The 21,525-nt window shown below is 36.4% G+C and overlaps 1 protein-coding gene across 3 annotated transcripts in view; it reads right to left on the reverse strand.

Annotated features, from left to right (window-relative positions):
* The window catches only part of LOC150092490 (uncharacterized), a 376,973-nt gene that overhangs the window by 96,050 nt on the left and 259,398 nt on the right, over window positions 1-21,525 (reverse strand). For all 3 annotated transcript variants that reach the window (XM_090414773.1, XM_090414771.1, XM_090414772.1), the window contains exon 10: window positions 11,671-17,143. In XM_090414773.1, the coding sequence (XP_090270899.1) occupies window positions 11,671-17,143 (5,473 nt within the window). The remainder of the gene's footprint in view (window positions 1-11,670; window positions 17,144-21,525) is intronic.

Here is a 21,525-nt window from a genome sequence, read left to right on the forward strand (position 1 = left end):
AGTAAAAGAAGTACTGATTTGAAATTTCTTGAGAATTTTAGCTAACTTTGGTGAAACGAAGCTGATATATGGTAAAGATATAAAGACTTTCACATTTATACTATCTTCAGTATGGTGAGCAGGTAGATTAAAAAGAAGTAGCTCACAAACAGTCTGTTTAGGATAGGCCTTTTGCTGAAAGGTAGTAAGAAGGAACTGTAGTTCTTTGGTGATCTCTTCTTCACTGAGGAGTGTGCGAGCATGTTTATCCAAAGTAGAAATGATGTCAAGCTTCTGGGGGGGGGAGAATAATATGATGAATCTCTGACTCCATGGAGGTCAAATGTTAATGTTAATAAGGATGTGACTGAGCATGAAGGTATCTGTTGGTGCGTGTGTGTGGGGGGGGGGGGATTTTTATAAATAGCGATCATCAGTTTTTCTGACAGACAAGTGAGTTTTACATCACGTGTGTTGCTGACATTTGAAGCCATTCTTGATGCCATATTATTTTTGGACATGTTCAAGGCATGATCTCGTGTACACCAAAGTTGGATAGCTGAAGAGTGACAATCAATTAACGTTTTTATGGCACGTTTTTTGTCTTGCCAGCCCGGAACTCGGGGGGGTGGGTGTGGGGGGGGAGTACTGGAGAGAAGGGTTCCAAATAAGATTCATGACATAAATTCAATTATTTCATTGTAAAAAACAATGAAATAATTTTTTTTTCTCCATTTGTTTTTCTGAAGAATTATATAACAATGAAAAATCAACAGTGAATCTCATCAAATATGAGAAATATGAAATGATTCTATATGAAAATATTTCATTATTGTGCATACTAAAGTAATAACATTATCATGGCTGCATTGCAAAGCATTTTGTTCAACTTTTGTTCTCTTCATGATGATAATCAAGTCAGTGTGTTAGCCTCAATAAATTCAGTAAAATCGTTGTCAGTTTTTTTTTTTTTTTTTTTAAATGTCACCTCCATGAAATGAAATATTTCTTTCAGCTCTGATAAATGCAAGTTTAAACTTCTCAATCCACTCTCAAGTATCAAATCAAGAAAACAAGAAAACATTCATCTTCATGTTAACAAAGATGAATATTTTGAGATGATTCGAGCTACGAGCTCTAAATTCAGCAAGCGTAAAGCTCGAAGTCTGGCTGAGGTATGTTGATATTTTCACTATTTGGTCCCATGGCTGCAATACATTCCTAAGCCACCTAAACAAACAACATAAATTTATACAATTTACCAACGAGATTGAAAACAATAACTCTCTTCCTTTTCTAAGATACACTTGCCACATACCCTCAAACTGCATTTCCTTCACAGTCTACTGCAAACCTACACATAGGCCAATATATACATAAAAATTTATACTACCACCTAACACAAAAATTAGGGGTCATCAGCATCCTCAAACTACAAACTAAAGAATTTGCTCCACTGAACTTGCGCAAATCAAAGAACATGAAATCATTAGTCAAACACTTATAAAAAAATGGCTAAAATAAAAAATAAAAAAATCACAAGATCCTTCACAAAAAATACCATTAAAGCAAAAAAAATATTACAAGAATGCCATACCATACATTAGAAGCAAATCAGAAAAAACTAGACAGAAGGATAATCTGAAAAGTTCTCGGCCTAACAATGAAAAAACGAATTTATAATTTCAAAATTATTTTTATTTTTCAACATAATCTCCCTTAAGACTAATACATTATTCCAGCGATGCTCCAGTGCCATTATCCTGTCCCTGTAGTGGTTATCAGTAAGATCTGCAAAATATCCCTCTACAGCTGCAATCACCTCTTGATTCGAAGAAAAACACTGACCAGCAAGGAAGAGTTTCAATTTTGGGAAGAGACAGAAGTCAGAGGGAGCCAAATCTGGGGAATAGGGTGTATGATTCAACAATTCATAGTGCAGATCCCTTAATTTTCCCATTGCCAAAACACCTTTGTGGGCAGGATCATCTTCAATGCTAGTACGGCCACGTTTAAACTCCTAAGCCCATTTTTTAATTGTCAAAAAACGAAGGATAAGAGTGCCCATAAACTTTTCTTTTGGTGTTAAACATTCTTTTACCAAGCATTTTATAACTGCATGATACTCAATTTTATCCATTTCAAGGGATACAGACAAAACTTTTGCTTCAGAGAGCTGTATAAAACAAACTACTTGATAGAATGACTTACAATTTCACATGGATGCTTATGACAGATGTACCAACTTAGAAAAAAAAAATCTTGCTGATAGTGTTGCCATCTATGGTCGAGGCAGAGAACTTTTCAGACCACCCTTGTAAATACAATATTAAGATAACCTTCAAATCTGCAAAATTAAGAAATTTACTCAGCACATCCAAGATCCTCTTCCATACCTTGCCCACCCAGGGATTTACAAAATTTAGTGCACCTGCACTTAATCTTACATAGGTGAAACAGGGTGTACCATCCCAATTAGAAAAAATGAACACAAACACCATATTAAATTCCACCAATATAGTAAAACCGACCTATCAGACCTACACTCCAAACATATCACAGAATCAACTGGAAAGGCACCAAGTCCCTACACCGCACCAAAACCTGGTTTTAAAGAAAGTTCAAAGACACCTGTCAGATGCTGAAACATCAACCAAATCTTAAACCCAAATAGCATCCAGAACAACCCCAAACAGAAGAAAACCTTAATATGAGAGTACTATAGAAATTGTTTAATGTAGTTCTGCTATAAAACCGTTTTTTTTTCTTTCAAATATATCATCTTTATATTATAATATTGAATACAGTAGACTCTAGACTATCTGGCCTACGTACTATCAGGAGCCCGGATTTTATCACAGAGAATTATAATAATACAGTAATTCTCCGTGATAAAATGAGGAATATGTACTGTCATTTACTTTGCCAAGGCGCTGCAAGCAGGCATCTGCTACAATCCTCCTACGTGCCGTGTGCATAACACAAGTTGAGACATGCAAAGCGCAGATTTCCCCGCTTCATAAGTTGTGTATCGAATGTCCACAAGTGCGGAATACGTTTGCCACTGTTCCTGGTTACGTTAGTAAACTGTTGTTTGGTGTGTTTCGTTGTTTTTTTTTATTAAAGATTACAAAATGGGTGATAAACAAAAAAAGGTTGTAGTGACTATGAAGGAGAAACTACGCGCTATAAGGCGACTAGACTCTTGGGTAATGGCAAAAACTATTGCTTCGGAGGTAGGAGTCGGGAAAAGTACAGTTGGAGACTGGAAGAAAAATCGAGCAAAAATTGAAAAGTGGTGTGCTGCCCAAGCTAGTGGAAGTGGAATGAAAGTAAGAAAAATGATGCTGAAAGGTAAGCATAAAGAAGTTGAGGAAGCTTTATTTTTGTGGCATGAACACTTAAGAGGAAAAGGCTTGCCTGTTACTGGGCCAATATTGCAGGAAAAAGCATTGCAATTTAAGCAACAAATACATGTAGAAGGAGAAGATTCAGAATTTAATGCCAGTGATGGATGGTTAGATCGGTGGAAAAAACGATTCAGTATTCGAGAGATTACCATAAGTGGGGAGGCTTTATCCGCTGATAAAGAGGCTGTACCTTTCTTCAAAGACTATCTTTTTAAGCTTATTGAAAAGGAGGGAATTTCTGGGGAGCAGTTGTACAACTGCAATGAGACTGGTTTAAATTATAAGATGCTCCCTACAAAAACGCTTGCATCAAAAAAAGAAGCCGCTGCACCAGGATACAAGAAAAGCAAGGAACGAGTCACCATCTTGGCTTGCAGTAATGCAACCGGCAACCACAAGCTTAGGCTTACGTTAATAGGAAAATCAAAGAAACCTAGAGCTTTTAAAAAACTGAAAAATCAGGAATCACTACCCCTATATTACACACATCAAATGAATTCATACTGACTGTAGAAAAAACATTTGAAAGACAACAATTTGCCTAGAAAAGCCGTGCTACTTCTTGACAACGCACCTATGCATCCTGCCAATGACAAACTCACAGATGGAGACACCACAGCTTTATTTTTACCACCCAATGTGACTGCTGTTTGTCAGCCAATGGACCAGGGCGTCCTTGAAATGCTAAAGAAAAAGTATCATCGGTGTCTTCTCAGTTCGTTGATATCAGCGATTGATAATAATGAAGACTGCGTAACCACTCTGAAAAAGATTGACTTGCTAGATGTCATAAGGTGGTTGGCCGAATCATGGGAAGAGATTCGAAACATATCACTTATAAAGTCTTGGAAAATTCTTTTGGACCATGAAGGTGGACATTTCAACCTTGAAACCATGTGTGAAACCGAAGTGGAAGATGAAAACGATAAACTTGTTTCGTTGCTCAAAAATGTACCAAGCTGTGACGATGTCAATACAGAGGACATTACAGAATGGATGTCAAACGACGAAGTTGATGAAATAACTGACAATGATATTGTGGAAATGGTGACACAGGGGGAAGAAGAACAGGAGGAGGAGGCATCCTTAAATGACAGGAAAAATCTCATCCCACATTCGGAAGGGTTCAAGACAATTGAGGCAGCACTGCAGTACATTAGTGAGCAGGAGGAAGCGACGCCAGCTGATATCATCTGCTTGCGTAAGTGGAGGGACATTGCATCACGGAAGAGGACTAAAAGGGTGAAGCAGTCATCTATCAAGGACTTTTTCAAAAACTAAAAACTGTAAGTTTTGACTTTTTCATCTTAGGCGTACCTTTTGACATTTATGTGAAACGGTAGGCCTAGAACTCCGGCCTATCTGGCTTTTGTGTTATCCGGCCTGCCCTTCCACCACATTAGGCTGGATAGTCGAGAGTCTACTGTATGTATAAAAAGTTTATTTTATTTTGTGAATTAATTTTCATTTTTGTATATATTTTATTTAATTTATTTCCCACTAGAGGTCAGGCTAGGGTAGACGATTAACAAAGCATTTAGATTTATCTTACTTTTGTGTAGTGTCACATAACTTGTGTCTTGTACATACAAAGGTGGTCTGAAAGTTCTCAGCCTCGACCACAGATGGCAACACTATCAGCAAGATTTTTTTTTTTTTAAGCTGGTACATCTGTCATAAGCATCCATGTGACACCGCAAGTAATTCCATCAAGTAGCTTGTTTTATGCAGCTGTCTGAAGCAAAAGTGTTGTCTGTATCCCTTGAAATGGATAAAACTGAATTTTAAAACAAATGGTTATAAAATTCTTTGTAAAAGAAGCTTTAACGGCAAAAGAAATTCATTCAAAGTTCATAAACATTTATGGGCACTCTTCTGCTTCGTTTTCAAGAAGTAAGAAATGGGCTGCCAAGTTTAAATGTAGCCGTACCAGCCTTGAAGATAATCACATGGATTACCTTCATGTAACAACACCAGAAATCATTGATCAAGTGCACGATATGGTATTGGATGACAGATGAGTCAAAGTGCATGAAATTGCTGAGACTATAGGCATTTCAAAAGAACGTGTAGTATTTTTTGCACGAAGAATTGCAAATGAGAAAGCTTTGCGCAAGATGGGTGCTGCACTTGCTCACAGCAGATCAAAAACGATCAAGTCAAGTGCACGATATGGTACTGGATAACAGGTGAGTCAAAGTGCATGAAATTGCTGAGACTATAGGCATTTCAAAAGAACGTGTAGTATTTTTTGCACGAAGAATTGCAAATGAAAAAGCTTTGCGCAAGATGGGTGCTGCACTTGCTCACAGCAGATCAAAAATGCACTCGCATGAAAATCTCTGATTGGAGCTTTTTAACAAGAATAAAACTGATTTTGTGTCTCTATTTATTAGTATGAATGAGACTTGGATTCACCATTACACACCAGAATCCAAACAGCAGTCAAAACAGTGGGAAGAAGCCAGTTGTACAGCACCAAAGAAGACAAAGTTGGTTCCATCAGCAGGAAAGGTCATGACATTGGTGTTTTGGGATGCTAAAGATATTTTGTTTATTAATTATCTTGAAAAGGGTAAAACAATAACCGGGGAATATTATTCTGATCTTTTAATCAGACTAGACGAAAAATTCGTGAGAAAAGACCAGGTTTGCGGAAGAATAAAAATCATCTTTCATCAGGATAATGCACCTGCCTACAAATGTTTTGGCAATGGGAAAATTAAGGGATCTGCACTATGAATTGTTGGAACGTTATTATTACGGGCAACTCCAAGGAGTCCTTAGACTCATCGAGGTAAGTCCTAAACATCATATCAAGAACAACTATTCAACATCCACACAGTATCTATCATACTTTGCCTTGAACACATTCACAGTCATGGCACCCACAACAGACTCTGGCAGCTTATTCCACTTGTTAATATAGGAGATTTTTATTTAAAGGATATTATCATAATATTAATCCTACCGGCTGTGCCATTATTTAAATATAGGATTTTTATTAATTTAATCCTGTATATAGAAATGATCTCTGTTCAACGATTATTATTATTTTTTATTTCCGAGTGTACCGATATATTACATTTATTTATTGCACAAGGGTTCACTCCGATTGGTGCAATGCCCTCTTTTTTACTATTTCTTTCAGAATCCAAATAATCACTGACTCAAGACCAAAATACAAAATAAACACATTTAATATAACAAAAACAATATATATATATATATATATACACTTCAAACAAATATTACATAACTAACTACACATTTAATTGAATCCAAGGCCTTTTAAAATTAATCTTACATTTAAGACTAGACAAAACACTTTGTTTTCACAATGACAAAATGTTCATAGCCAGTTTCTCTCTCTCTGTCAAGGCCTTCTTCCGAAGATTATTCTTCATTTTCATAGGATCCTTTCTCATCACTTATGTAGCACACATTAATTCTTTCTGACTCAATTCTGTCTCCTTTTTAGTAGAAATAACAGTTAGATTCGGCGTCCTTAATACAGATGAAACTTCATAATCAGAGTTTTCTCGAACATTCCTTTAGAATGTAAATAGCAATTTCTTCTTTTATTCACTAATACTTATTGACAGACTTAATTCTTCCACTTCAAAAAATTCACATTCTACGATTCCTTTTTCGGAAACTACTATAAATCTTCCAATTAGCATTTCCTCGAATATTCCTTTTAAAACGATCTATAGCAATATTTTCTTTTATTTGTTAATACTTATTCCACTTTGAAACTTCATAGTTTCACGATTCCTTTTTCGGAATATACTATTCATTTTCCTCCGACTGTCACATAAAAAAACTCAATTTCCTCCAAATCTAAATATCTGCCGGCTTGTGTTCTAAATTCCTTCCGAATGCTCCTCTTGTTTACACTGTTACTCTGATATTAAACGCTGTTCTTGTCAGCTGTCAATCACACATCAAACTTCTCGGCGAGCATGCGCACTCATTGAAACCGGTAAGCAAGCAGTTAGGTATAATGGCTGACACGTTGTCTCCGTTAGCGACGAGAATGTCTTCAAAAAACACAACTTAATATTTTAAACTAAAATAAAATTGTTTAAAGTAACAACTATCAAATCTAGTAAGTACATCAATTTTTTAAATGCTTTACATATCACTTTGGCAAAATAATTTCAATAATGGGCACATCGCAAGTGCCGACAATGCGGATTATGAAACTAAAACTAATAAACTTACTAACATAAACAATACGTAAAAATATTCAGAATTTTAAATTATGATTATTTTTACACTCATTCACCACTCTCAAAGTAAAAAACCTAGTTCTAACACCTTTGCTAACCACGCTCTTGCTAAGTTTCCATGGATGGCCCCTAGTCCTCCCACCATCAGTCCTGTTCTGAAAAATATCCTCTGAATTAATCTTATAGAAACCCTTCAGTAATTTGAATGTCTCAATCATATCACCCCTTATCTGCCTATCAACCAATTTCTGTAACCCACAGATCTTCAACCTGTTCTCATAAGGTTCATTCCACAGACCTGCTATCATCTTGGTCACTTGCCTCTCGATCCTCTCCACCTCCTCCCCATCAAGAAGAAACCATGCCGCCCACATCTGGGCACAGTAGTCAAGATGGTGTCTTATCAAGACTCGATACAGAGGAACAATAACTTGCTAGTCTCTGCTCGTCAAAGTATTCTTCAGTAACCAAATGATTTGATGAGCGGATTTAGTCACTTTTGCAATGTGTCCCCTAAACTTCAACTCCCTATCCACCAACACTCCCAAATCCCTGGCCTCATTAATCTCCTGGAGTACAGTTCCAGCAACGTGGTATACTGCTGCTAATCTTTTCATCCCAAAATGCATAACCTTACACTTTGCCACATTAAATTGACATCCATTCTTCTTAGCCCAGTCCTCCAATCTATTGAAATCATCCTGAAATTTTGACATCATGTGCATTCACCATTGCTCTATACAACTTTGCATCATCAACAAACAAATGAACAGTTCTTCTCAGATCCTTTCCTATATCGTTAATGAACAAATTAAATAGTAGTGGTCGAAGAACAGAACCCTGCGGCACACCACTAGTCATAGGCCGTCTTTTGGACTCTACTCCTAAATAAACTATTCTCTGATATCTCTCCATCAACCACCCTCCTATCCATCCCCATATGCTGCAGTTTACTGATTAGAATTCCATGTGGTATCCTGTCAAAGGCCTTAGCAAGGTCCAGCAGTATCACTGTGAACTCATTACCCTTATCCAGTTCAGTTGTCACTGTGTTATAAAACGTGAGCAATTTACTGAGGCATGATCTACCCTTCACAAAACCATGTTGTCCCCCATACAGTATCCCATTTTCATCTATCCATTCCTGTATTTTTCTCTTGACTCCTTTCTCCTAAACCTTGACGACTCCTGATATGCTGATCGGTTGGTAATTTTAAACAGTAGTCTTGGAACCTCCTTTATGCAGTGAAACTATTTTCCCCTCTTTCCACCCCCTCGGGACTAACCCAGACCCGAGACTCAAATTAAACAAAATGGTCAAGGGCACTGACAATTGTTTAGCTGCTTCACGTAAGATCCGAGCTGGTATACCATCCAATCCCACAGATATTCACATTAAGGTTTTGTAACAGACTATTCACCTCCATTTCATTCACCACAATTCCCGTATAAGCTATTGGTTCCTTCATTCCTGCAATATCACCACCTGGAAGATATATTCTTGCAAAGTGCTCGCTCAGTAATTCCACTATATCAACTGATTCAGTTACCTCCCTACCATCGGCATTCCTTGAAATCATTCTGCCGTATACATTTTTTCTTTTACTTGCAGCACATCGAAAAAACTGTTTGGGATTCTCTTTAGCTTGCATGGCTAATTTTCTTTCATAATCCACTTTTGCTTTTCTTACCACACTCGTTACTCTTCTGGCCTGTGCTTTATACTGTTCATGTCCCTGCAGGTCACCTTTCTCCTTAAATTCCCTCCACAGTTGTTTCTATTTTTGCAGATCAAGCTTAATGGTGTTATTCATCCATTTAACCCTTACTTGATTTACTATCTGGCCTCTAGCTATACAGTCAGCCATTACCTCCTTCAAACAATCCTTTACTGCTTCCCATGCAGTTTTACAGGCCATGGCACTGAGCCAAGCACACTCCTAAGCTTGTCATACTTACCAGCCTGGTAATTCCACATGTACCCTGTCTTAATTGTAAATTCCTTGAGCCACCTCCCAAGTCATGACCTTATGATCACTCTCACCATTTGGTGGCAACATGGTCATGTTCGTTACAGCCACATTCTCAGATGCTATTACCAGTTCAAGCACTGTCAAACCCCTAGTATTTTCTATTACATACTGTCTCAGGTAGTTATCCCTTAATAACTGCATAAAATCCAATTCCTTCCTCCCATGTGTCCTCTCCTCCTTCCAATCAATGTTACCATAGCTGAAATCCCCCATAAATAATTACCCTTCTTCCATTCATTGCATCTATTTGCTTATGCATACTATCCCCACCATCTATTCCATCACCCGGTCTATAGCAGCACCCAACTGTATATTTTGTTCTGCTGGTCTCAATCTCACACCAAATAACCTCAAATGTGCTCTTTTCACTAAATTTGTTATTGCTAAATGTTATTAGTAAACATTTGCTAATATTTGTGCAACTGTCATGTGATATCATGCAGTTCAATTTCTATTCTCCTTGGCTGCAGTTCATCAACTATCATCAATAACACTCCTGCCCCCATTTTTTTCTCTCTGTCCCTCCTGAACACACTATACCCTTCACATTCTATCCCATTAGCTATATCATCTTCTGTCAGCCATGTCTCACTAATGCCAATAACCTGTGGCCAGGAAGAGCCAACCAAGGCAAAAAATTCTTCCTTCTTGTTCCTAATACTCCTGGCATTAGTATACATGAAGTGCAGAAGCCCGTTAGTCCCACCCCTATCTTTACGCCTTATACTAACTATCCCATTCTGATGTGTTGTCCTTTGTACTAGCACGGGCATATTATATACATTCTTACACTCAACTGCCTCACTGATGTCTGCATATCCACTCCCCCTCTACACACACACACACACCTAATTGCTCCAGTTTCCCTAATTCTGCACATCCACTTTCACTTCATTCAGCAACACTTTTTCCAGTCTCTGCACACCAAATCCATTCAGATGCAAACCATCCATCTTGTATAAACATCCACCCTATTCTCCAGATTTGGCTCCCTCTGACTTCTATCTTTTCCCAAAACTCTTCCTCACTGGTCAGCGTTTTTTTTTTCGAATCAAGAGGTGATAGCAGTTGTAGAGGGGGTGTTTTGTAGATCTTACTGAGAACCATTACAGGAACGGGATAATGGCACTGGAGCATCGTTGGAATAAATGCATTAGTTTTAAGGGAGATTATGTTAAAAAATAAAAATAATTTTTAAATTATAAATTCGTTTTTTCATTGTTAGGCAAAGAACTTTTCAGATCACCCTCCTATGTACGTTTTCCTGACGATGACCTCAATACAGAGGTCAAAATGTCGTGTTCTTTTCCTCTACAACTGCTATCAAGAGGTGATAGCAGTTGTAGAGGGGGTGTTTTGTAGATCTTACTGAGAACCATTACAGGAACGGGATAATGGCACTGGAGCATCGTTGGAATAAATGCATTAGTTTTAAGGGAGATTATGTTAAAAAATAAAAATAATTTTTAAATTATAAATTCGTTTTTTCATTGTTAGGCAAAGAACTTTTCAGATCACCCTCCTATGTACGTTTTCCTGACGATGACCTCAATACAGAGGTCAAAATGTCGTGTTCTTTTCTTAATTATAAGTAAAGTAATTAATCCAACATGTGTATTTTTTTCCCCATAAATTCTTCACTATGAATGATGAACATCATGTAACCTTAAAAGAAAGAATTTCATGTTCATGGTTTTGTATGTTCAGTATCAGATTTAACTGGATTTAAATATTTTTTTGGTTTTAGATTTTTAATTTTTTTAAGCCCAAGAAAGTCACCACTCATTGATTAGCGAAATTACTTGTTTAGTGTATTTCTCCCATCACTATTATAAAAATTAAAATGACTAATAAATTTTAGCATTTGGATAAAATAGCTAATAGAAATACCTTTCGTCTATGTTAATGTTATACACAGTAATTAAGAATTTGCTTAATTCAGATTAGGATTTACAATAATCTAAAATTTAATATTTTATATGAAAATATAATAGATGAATACATTTACTGTACCTTTTCTTTCACTTGCATTTCTACAGCTGAACTTGGTAAATCATCAAGAATTTTCAACTGGCTCTCATCAAGTCTTATAATAACTTCTCTCTTTTCTGATGATTTGGATTCCTTTTTAGATGCTGCGGTTTTTGATTTTTCTGTGGTTTCCAGTCTTATACTATGCTTGTTTTTATTTGTTTCCAATCTAGACTCCAATTTTTGTCTTTTGGCACCAGATGTCATATTTTCCGTAGTTTTTTCCCTATCAATGGATGCTACAGAAACTGAATTTTTAGTTTGCTGGATTTCACCAACTGAAGCACGAGTCTTTGATGCATTTTTATCTGTCTGAGGTTTTGTAGCTGAAAGGTCTTGATTACGTTTATCTGCAGTTCCTTGTCTTGTGCCAGCTAAAAGTGCATCAAAACTGTCTTTACAACTATTGGTTTTTGGTGCTGGAAACTGTGAAACTTTTTCATCTAATATACTATCCAAGGAGGGGGAATCACCTGGTGAGTAAGGTGAATCTACATCCATGTCTACTACTTCAGTTACATCTTGAGGAGCAGGTTTAAGTGTATTACCATCAGAAACAGCTGGAGCTGTGGGAGGAACAGTGACAGGATGTGTTGGTGGTGGCAACTGGTTAGGAATAGATATTGGTAAATGTGGTGGTGGCTGGCTTAGATTAGGGAGAGGAATGTGAGGAGGAAGTGGTATGTTTGGAGGTGGCACATTTGCAATTATCTGATTTGATGGCATTGGTGAAGGTGTCCCCATAGGAAGAGGCGGTGGAGGTGGTGGTGGTGGAGGTGGAGGAGGACGAATCTGTGAGAGAATGGCCATGGGAGTAGGTGGTGGCATTAATGTGTTTATCTGAGACACAACAGATGGACTAGGTGCTGAAAAGGCTTGTGTTTGTATCTGTGATGGAACAAAACTTCCTCTTATCATAGATGGGACTTGAGATGTAGGAAACATAAGAGGCGGAGGATTGCCAACAGCCCAATTAAGAGCTCTGATTCCTGTGACAGCATTTCTCTGTATTGACTGTGGAATAAAATTTGGTGGAGGGACTCTAATATTTGGCAGTGAAATAGAAGGTACTCCAGGAGCTTGGCTGACAAATGTCATTGTTTGTGGCATCACGGAACTGCCACTAGATGAAATACAAAAGTCAGGTGGGCACAAACTAATCTGTGAACCTGAAGGAGGAAATGCATTATGGACTGTGCCTTCTGATGACTGAGCAATTTCTGGTTCAGGTTCAGGTGGCAGAGGAGGTAATTCAGGTGAAGGTGGAGGTTTTGGTTTTTCTTGGCTATTTCCCGATATACATGAAGCAACAGGAAGAGAAGAGTGTGTTAAAGGTGATGGACTCATTGTAGGTTCACAAGGATCATAACTGTCATTATCTGGGGGTGATGGAGGTGAAGGTGAACGTGGAGTTCTTCTTAATTTGGAAAACGAGCCAACCTCTTTGGATACACTGTTTTCATTTTCTAATGTAGAAATATTTCTGTCTGATATTTGATGTTTTTCCTGTGACTCCTCTTCCTTATGCAGATTTACATTCTGCTGAGATTCATCAAGATCACTATCCGATGAGATGCAGTCATCTGCACCAAATATATCCATTGGCTGATCATCATCACCATCATCACTGAGATCTTTTCCTGCTTTTTCATCACTGGTCTGTGACTTAATATCGCTTTCCTGCCAATAGCTTTCACCTACACATAATTTTTGTCCTAATTTTTGTTTTTCTTGTCTATCAAAAGGTGGAGATGCAGGTCTTTTAGAACTCATAAGTTCCAATTTTTCAGTTTCTTTTGGATATTTCTTCTTATCAGAATTTCTTGGATCATTTTTTTCTTCTAATTTATATTCTGTACTGGATTTTTCTCTTAATCTATTAGGTTTATTTTCTCTTGGAAATGATTTTGGATCATCTGGGCTAACCGCATCCTTGGATGAACTTCGATTAAAATTTACATTTATTATAATGCTGTCTCCTTTTGTAAATATTTCTTTTGATTCTACGGCTCCAACTTCAGCATAAGGACTTGATGGCAAGTCTTTTCTTCTATGTTCATGATGACGATGAACATCATCACGATGTTTTTTTTCATGCTTTATGTCTCTTCTTTCTTGATATTTTTCTTGCTTTTCCTTAGCTCTGTCTTTGTGTTCAACTACAATTTTTAACTTGTCATCTATCTTTCTAACTTCTCTTTCTTTCTGTTTATCAGAATAACTATGGTCACGGGAATGACTATGCCTGTGCTTATCCTTCTCTTGTCCTCTTTCTTTACTACTACTGCTATCACTTTTATATTCTTTGCTATCTTTGTGCTTGTATTTGCTATCTTTATAAGATTCTTTATACTGTCGATCATATTTTTCTTTCTCTCTTTTTTCATGCATCACTTTATCAAAGTTCCACTCCTTTAATTTTTCTGGTCTTTCATATGCTGTTTCTTTGGATTTTTCATTTCTCTTTTCTCTATTCCTTTCATAATCAATTTTATCTTTTGCTTTTTCAATTTCACGCCTTCTCAAATCATCTTTTCTTTTATCAGATTCTATTCTCCTTGGATCATTCTCAACTCTCCTTGTCCTTTCATCCTTTTTATCTTTACGAAATTCTCTTTCACGGAATAAGACACGATCATCTTTTGGCTTTCCATCACGATAACTTCTTTCTCTTGTACTTTTAGAAAGTTTTTTCCAACTAATTTCTGATCCATTTCCTAGGTCGACTCTACCTAAAACACTAGTCCTTTTGGCTTCCAATGGAAGTTCTTCAGCTGATTCTGTTTTTGATTTATCCCTCTTAATTTTAGGTATTCGAGGCAAATCTGAAATATTTATTCTTGGAGTTAAATCTATATAATCATCTGGTTCATCTTGGGTGATCTGTTCAGGTTTATGGACTTTATCTTTTCGTTTCATTAGTGGAATATCTTCCACAATTTCACCCTCTTCTCTATCATCATCACGTTCAGTTTCTTTAGATGTATCAATTTTATTTACATCTCTGATAGTTTTATGCTGTGTTTCCTTAGTCATCTTAGAGTCCAGTTCATATACTTTTGACTCTTTTGATTCACCAAATAATTTGGCAATTTTCTTTTCAACTTCATCCATAGTATGATCCGTATTGCTAAATTTTCCTCCTTGCTTGGATGAGTCTTCCCTGCATGTCAATCCCTCTTGGATATCAACATCCATATCTTCGCTTCTTTCAATATGCTTCAAGTCTTCACTGCCAGCTTCAGATATGTCTTCAATATCAAGGTTTGATGTCTGTTCCTGATCGTCATTTGCCATACATTCATCACTTGTATGAACAAATACATCTTGGTTCTTTATTTTACTTTGGTTGGCATGATTCCTTTGGTTAGAGCAACTTTCAAAGTCACTGTTCTCAACATTTGATCCAGCATCATAAGATTCAAGGTGATGCTCATTTATATTTTGTGTTTTTTCTAATTCTTCTTCACTCTGGGCCTGAATTATAACTTTGTCCTGTTTTACCAGATGCTCTTCGGCTTGACTCTTTCCAATAATAACCTGGACTTCTATGGTTTGCTCTTCAGCAATGTTTCTATCTTGCTGATCTAAATCACTTTTATTAAGCTCTTCATCTACATCTGTGTCATCCTCTTTTTCTAAATCTTCACTATCATTATCAACATTGTTGTCATCATCATCATCATCATCAGCATTATAATCATCATCACTTGGTTCTTCAGCAATATCTCTGTCTACATTTCTTGGATTTTCATCACTTTGATTTCCCATATATTCTTTATCACTGCTCTTCATATGCTCACTCTGTTCATTTGGCATATCATGCAACTCCGATTGTTTATTATTATGATCGTTTGCAACACTGTCATCATAATTGTCTTCTTCTTCTTCACAGTACTCCACTTCCTTTTGCTTTCCTACAGCTACATTATTCTGATGATTTCGAAGATCCATATTATTGGTAACATGCTTAGAATGGTTACTAAACAGGTCATCTAAGTCAATTCCTGACGGTTCATTTCCACAATCATTATCATCATCATCATCATCTTCTTCTTCTTCTTCTTCATCATCATAGTCACTTTGTTGTTTCATAGCAGGTTCCTCTGGTTCACTATCATCCAAGTCATCTTTGTTATCTGTGTCATCATCATAATCCAATTTCTCTTGGATTTCATCATCGCGACATTCGACTCCAAATTCTACATCATACTCTTCTACTTCTTCAACTTGCCTTCCATCATTAAGAACTTTTATTTCTTTTGAGTGTTCTTCAGAATCTTCCATGGCCTGAGGTTGTTGATATTCAATATCATTATACGGGCTGCATTTAGTAATTTTATCTTTCAGATAATTTTCATCATCGTCCTCCTCTTCTTCTTCTTCTTCCTCCTCCTCCTCTTCATCCTCTTCTTCTTCTTCTGATTCACTGTTTACTTCTGGCTGTTTTACTATATCAAGAGTTCTATCAACACTGTCATCTTCAATACTAGTATCCCCATCATCATTGTCTTCGCATAACTTATCGTTGTTCATATTCTGTCCTTCAGCATTTCTCTCAACACTATTTTCTTCTTCTACAGCCCCATAACTAAATCTATCTTCACTATCCAATGACTCCTGAAGACCATATTTGGAAAAGTTCTCAGATATTTCCTTATTAACTGGTAGTTCATTGTCACTACTTCTGTCAGTATCATCATCATCATCTTCATCCTCATCATCAGCAGCATTATCATCATCTGTACTACTGTTCTCTTTCTGTACTTTGGTACATGTTACTAGTACTTTAGTTTTAAACTTTTCAGTGTTTTTCTTGTTATCATCATCATCTTCCTCAGCTTTAGCATCTTCATCAATTACTAATTCATTATCACTTGAATCACTACCATCATCAAGATTATTAATGGGTGATCCACATTTGAATATTTCCTTAGCTGCTTCATCTGGTGTGTCATCATCAGCAGCATCTGGAACAGACTCAATATCACTATATATGTCCACCTCATCTTCGCTATGACTTTTTTTAGTTTCTTTATTTGAAGTACCATGATTATTCTTTTTATTAAAATCACTAAAAGAAACACTACAGTGGTTTTCAGACTGTACAGCAGAATTATGACCACAATCATCTCCACTACTACTATTAACAGTGCATGGAGTATAAGTACCATAGTTATGTCCTGGACTATTCTGTCCAGAACTACCTGCAGCTCCTTCTGAATACGATGAACTTTGAGTTGGAATGTCTGTTCTGTTTTCTTGAGATGATGATGATGGATTTTGTGGCCGCTGCTGAATCCCAGACTGTGTCTTTAAACCAAGAGAACCATCTCGATGGATAACAATATCTTGTGAATCAGAGTGCAAAATAGTTTGTGTTTCTAAAATGCTACCAAGAAGGTCATAACCTTCTGGTAATGATGCTGCTGGTGCTGATATAGGCAATCTAACCCTAAGGTGATAAGAATGGGATAAAAAAAAAAAAAAAAATATATATATATATATATATATATATATTAAATAGATGAACTATTATATGAGTAAGACAGTTTCCAATATTGTTATTCAAAATTAGCATTACATAATATATTAATGCAACAAGAGAATTTTATTTTATTTAATTTCATAACCATGCAAATTACTAAATACATTGCAAGGAAACAAAGCTTATACAGCAAAGATGCCATAATGTGAACAGAATGACCTTCATATCTCTTACCACTATTCAACCACAAATGTACTGTACATGATTTTTTTTATTTATTCGTATGGGGTTCCCCTCCATTCCTTGACCATACCCTTAGAATTGGTTGAGCCTTCCTATGAAGGATCAAGTATGTATTTATGACTGTAAATGTGTGTGTTTATGGGATGATTTGCCTGTTCTGAGGAACAAAAACCATGAATTTTTGGGTGAAAAAAAATCCCATACCTCCGTATGAGACCAGCTAACTTGCCTTTAGTCAAGAGACTAGATAAGGTTCTCACGTCATGGATGGGAATCGAACCCCAGGTCTTTCTGACCAAAGGGCTTCATCTAAACCAACTGAGCTATGGAGACTCTATTGTACATAATTATAAACCAGTCAGTAATACAAATTTAATTATCAGTTATACAGGAAAACCTCACTTAACGTGATTAATTAATCATTAATTAATGCACGCTAAGTGAATACAATAAACAATAGGAATATATAATTCATCCATCAGTTAGAGTAAATTTGAAAAAAAAAATTATAAGCTATATTAGAGGATAAAATCATCAAAGTTAATATAACTCAATTGCTTACATTTTTATTTAAATGATTGAGTTACTTTTTTATGAAAAAAATTAAGTAAAGATGTTTGATATCTTTACTTTTTCATCTTGTCATGAAATTTGCGATAGCTGGCGATCGCTTTATCAAGATTTTGGTGGACTTCGAAGCTTCCTTCCATATCAGGATCAGCATCGAGCAAATTTCCTTAGCATGCTCAATGTGATTGAAAACTAGCTCAAGTTCTTTTGCAGTTAGCTTCTTAGTCATAACATTCTCTTCTTGTTCGCACTCCTTATCTTCTTCTTCATATGCGTGCTATTCTTCTAGATGAAGGAGATCATTTTCGCTTAATTGATCTGAATGGGAATCGAGCAAGTTTCTCACATCTTTATTATCCAGTTCATTACATCCAAGTTCTTTTCTATTTGTGCTAATTACTTCAATAACATTATCAGATTAGTTATTAAAGCCAATGAAACCAATGAAATTTCACATAACGTAAAAAATTTGCGTTAACTGATTAATCACTCACATAAAGCGGGAAATAGTATCATTTCTCTCAATTGCGCATATCGAATTTGCATTAAGCGAGGTTTTCCTGTATAGACTATTTCTTATGGTTATACATAATTATAAACATAAGAAATAGTCTGTATAACTGACACTTAAATTTGTATTACTGACTTCTTTAAAACTGATTTTCTTTGCTAAGTACTATATTCCTCCAGCACCCAAACATTCATCGACAATCGTTTCTTACTCTTTCCTACCTCTGTTAACTGAGCATAGCAGCACTCTATTTCATACCTTCACTTCCCCCATGCAAAGTTTCCTGTTTCTATTATATGTAATAATTTGGGCCCCTTTTCTGTTCAAATATAGATTACTGTTAGTTATTAGCTCACTTCTCCTAAAAAATGGATTTTATTCTCGAAGCAGTTCTATACAGTATTTTAAGCACAATCTTTCTAGTAATAAATCAACATACAAGACCTTTGTAAGTTTCTTCCCCAGTATCATATTTAGCTAAAATATTACATAGTTTGATATATCAATCAAGCTCTGTACTCTTTTTAATGAATAGAACATAACTATTCAGTTACAGACATAGAGATAACTAAGAGGTATTAAAGTTATTACAAGTTCTTGACTTGAAAAATAGATGGAATATTGGCATACATACTCTAGAAATTTACTAGAGAGCAGCATGGTTTTGTTAAATATGGGTCTTGCTTCAGAAATCTGCTCATATTCTACACATACCGGCTATCGAATTAGAAACCTTTATGCAGATGTACACAAACATCATTTATGCAGTATTATACACAAAATACTTAGTCTCGTGCATCACCATATGTTCTAGGCAACTATTTTAATTGCTGCTGGTCATTAATTGTCAACAGTGTTGATCACAATGCGAAAAAAAAAAGCTCTTCCGGAGTTCGATACAGGGCTTATTGTGGGTGCCCATCTGGCTGGAATCACAATTTTGACAACAGCATAGCTGACTGGTTTCTCAAAAGGTGAGATATCATGGGTGTTTAATGAGCAGAAAAATAACCCATATTGCTTGTCTAAGAGACATAACTGTGGTCCTAAGATAGTCTGTTTGGAACAAGATGCCAATATTTAAGAAGGTTTATGGGCAAACAGAGCTTCCTATGTCCAGAAATTGACTTATGCATTTAATGAAGGCTGTTCCGACCCATATCTCACTGAACCATGTGCAAGGAACTGAAGAGGATTGGTAGTGGCAGTGCATGGCTATACAGAAACCACTGATATCTGCAAGGTATCTAATTCAGTGGCCGGTATGTGTATAATAGTGACAGCAGCAGCAGAATAAGGGGAGTAGATAGTCCACAATATTTTTGGATTCTGGAAGTTCTGAGAGGATTCAACATTGGAGGATGTTATACATATTCAAAAGGATAGCAATGCAAATATACTTGTGGCATATGAGGGGGGTAAGGGTACCCAAAAATTACCAGATATTTTTTTTAGAAAAAAAAAATTATAAGAAGTTTATATTATAATATTCTAATTGGCATCAAAGTACTCTCTATGTGAGTCAATGCACTTGCTCCAATGTTTTCCCACTGCTGGAACTGTTCAATGGAATACTGTTTATGGCCTCCAGCACCTTTTCTTTCACGTTTTTCACATCAAAGAATTGCTACCCTTTAATGGTTTTCTTTATTTGTGGGAATAAAAAAAAAAAAAAAAAAAAGTCACATGGAGAGAGATTGGGCAAGTGGAGGGAGAGGGGAAGGAAGGAAAAACAACTGGCTTGTTGTTTTTCATTAAGAACTGCACCACAACAAGGGCATTGTTGTGGTGCAGCAACCAATTGACTACTCCACATTTCTGGCCGTTTTTGTCACACACTATCACGCAGTCTTCCCAAAACATTGAGATAAAAATGTTGGTTCATTGTTTGTCCTGGAGGAACAAATTCTTTGTGTACAATTCCATACACATCAAAAAAAAAAAAAAAAAAAAAAAAAAAAAAAAAAAAAAAAAAAAACACTGTCTTGATGTTTGATCAAACTTGATGTGTCTTCTTGGGTCTCAGTGAATTTGCATATTTCCAATTGCTCGATGCTTGTTTTGTTTCTGGATCATATCCACAGACCAAGACCCATCCCCAGTCAGAACTTTTGCAAGAAAGTTCTGATCATTATGAACTTGCTCCCTCAAATCGTGGCAAACATTCACACAATTTTTTTTCTTCCTCAGTGAGAAAAAAGAGAGACAAATATAGCAGACACACATTTCATCTCCAAATCTTCTGTTAAAATTTGCTGGCACAAACTACATGACAAATTCATCTATTTAGAAAATTGCTCAATAGTCTTTCAACGATCTTCAATGATTGCCTGGCAAACCTTTTCGATTTTTCCATAATTTCTGCTTCTTGAAGGTCAGCCAGATCATTGTTGGTCTTCAACTGACATGTCCCCATTTTTGAAATAGGAAAACCACTCGTAGACCTGCATTTTAATCTAAAGTGTCATCCTTAAAGGCTTGCCGAAGCATAACAGTAGTTTCAGCTGCAGTTTTACCCAAAAGAAAACAAAATTTCATCCACTCTCTGGTCCTTGTGATCAGTCATCACAAAATCGCCAAACTTGCTTGTGAGCACTAACAAAAAAGCAGCCAGAACAATGAATCAGTTCACACAGGATGATACCACTTGCCTGACTGGTGCAGAAAACTGCTCATGCATGATGCCTAGCAGCTTCATCTGTAACTAGAAATTGTGTGTGCAGATTGAGATAAAAATGTTGGTTCATTGTTTGTCCTGGAGGAACAAATCCCCCCCCCCCCCCCACACACACACTTACATGGATGAGAGAAGTGCTGTCTGACAGGTAACAAAGCAATGCATGAAACTGCTGAGTCTAAGAGAAAGGTGACTAGTGATGTGGCAAGCTGTTCAGTACTTGGGCTATAAATATTTCATTTATATATTTGATAGTAACGGCCTTAGAGACAGACTCCGAAGAAAGCATTGGTTGAGTAAGCCTGCTGAAAGGCATGTAAAAGTTAATTGCCTTTTTGGCTACAAGGA

The sequence above is a fragment of the Typopeltis vanoorti genome, chromosome 25, assembly GCF_054136105.1.
Source record: "Typopeltis vanoorti isolate ZY-2024b chromosome 25, IOZ_Tvanoo_1.0, whole genome shotgun sequence".
Lineage (NCBI taxonomy): Eukaryota > Metazoa > Arthropoda > Arachnida > Uropygi > Thelyphonidae > Typopeltis > Typopeltis vanoorti.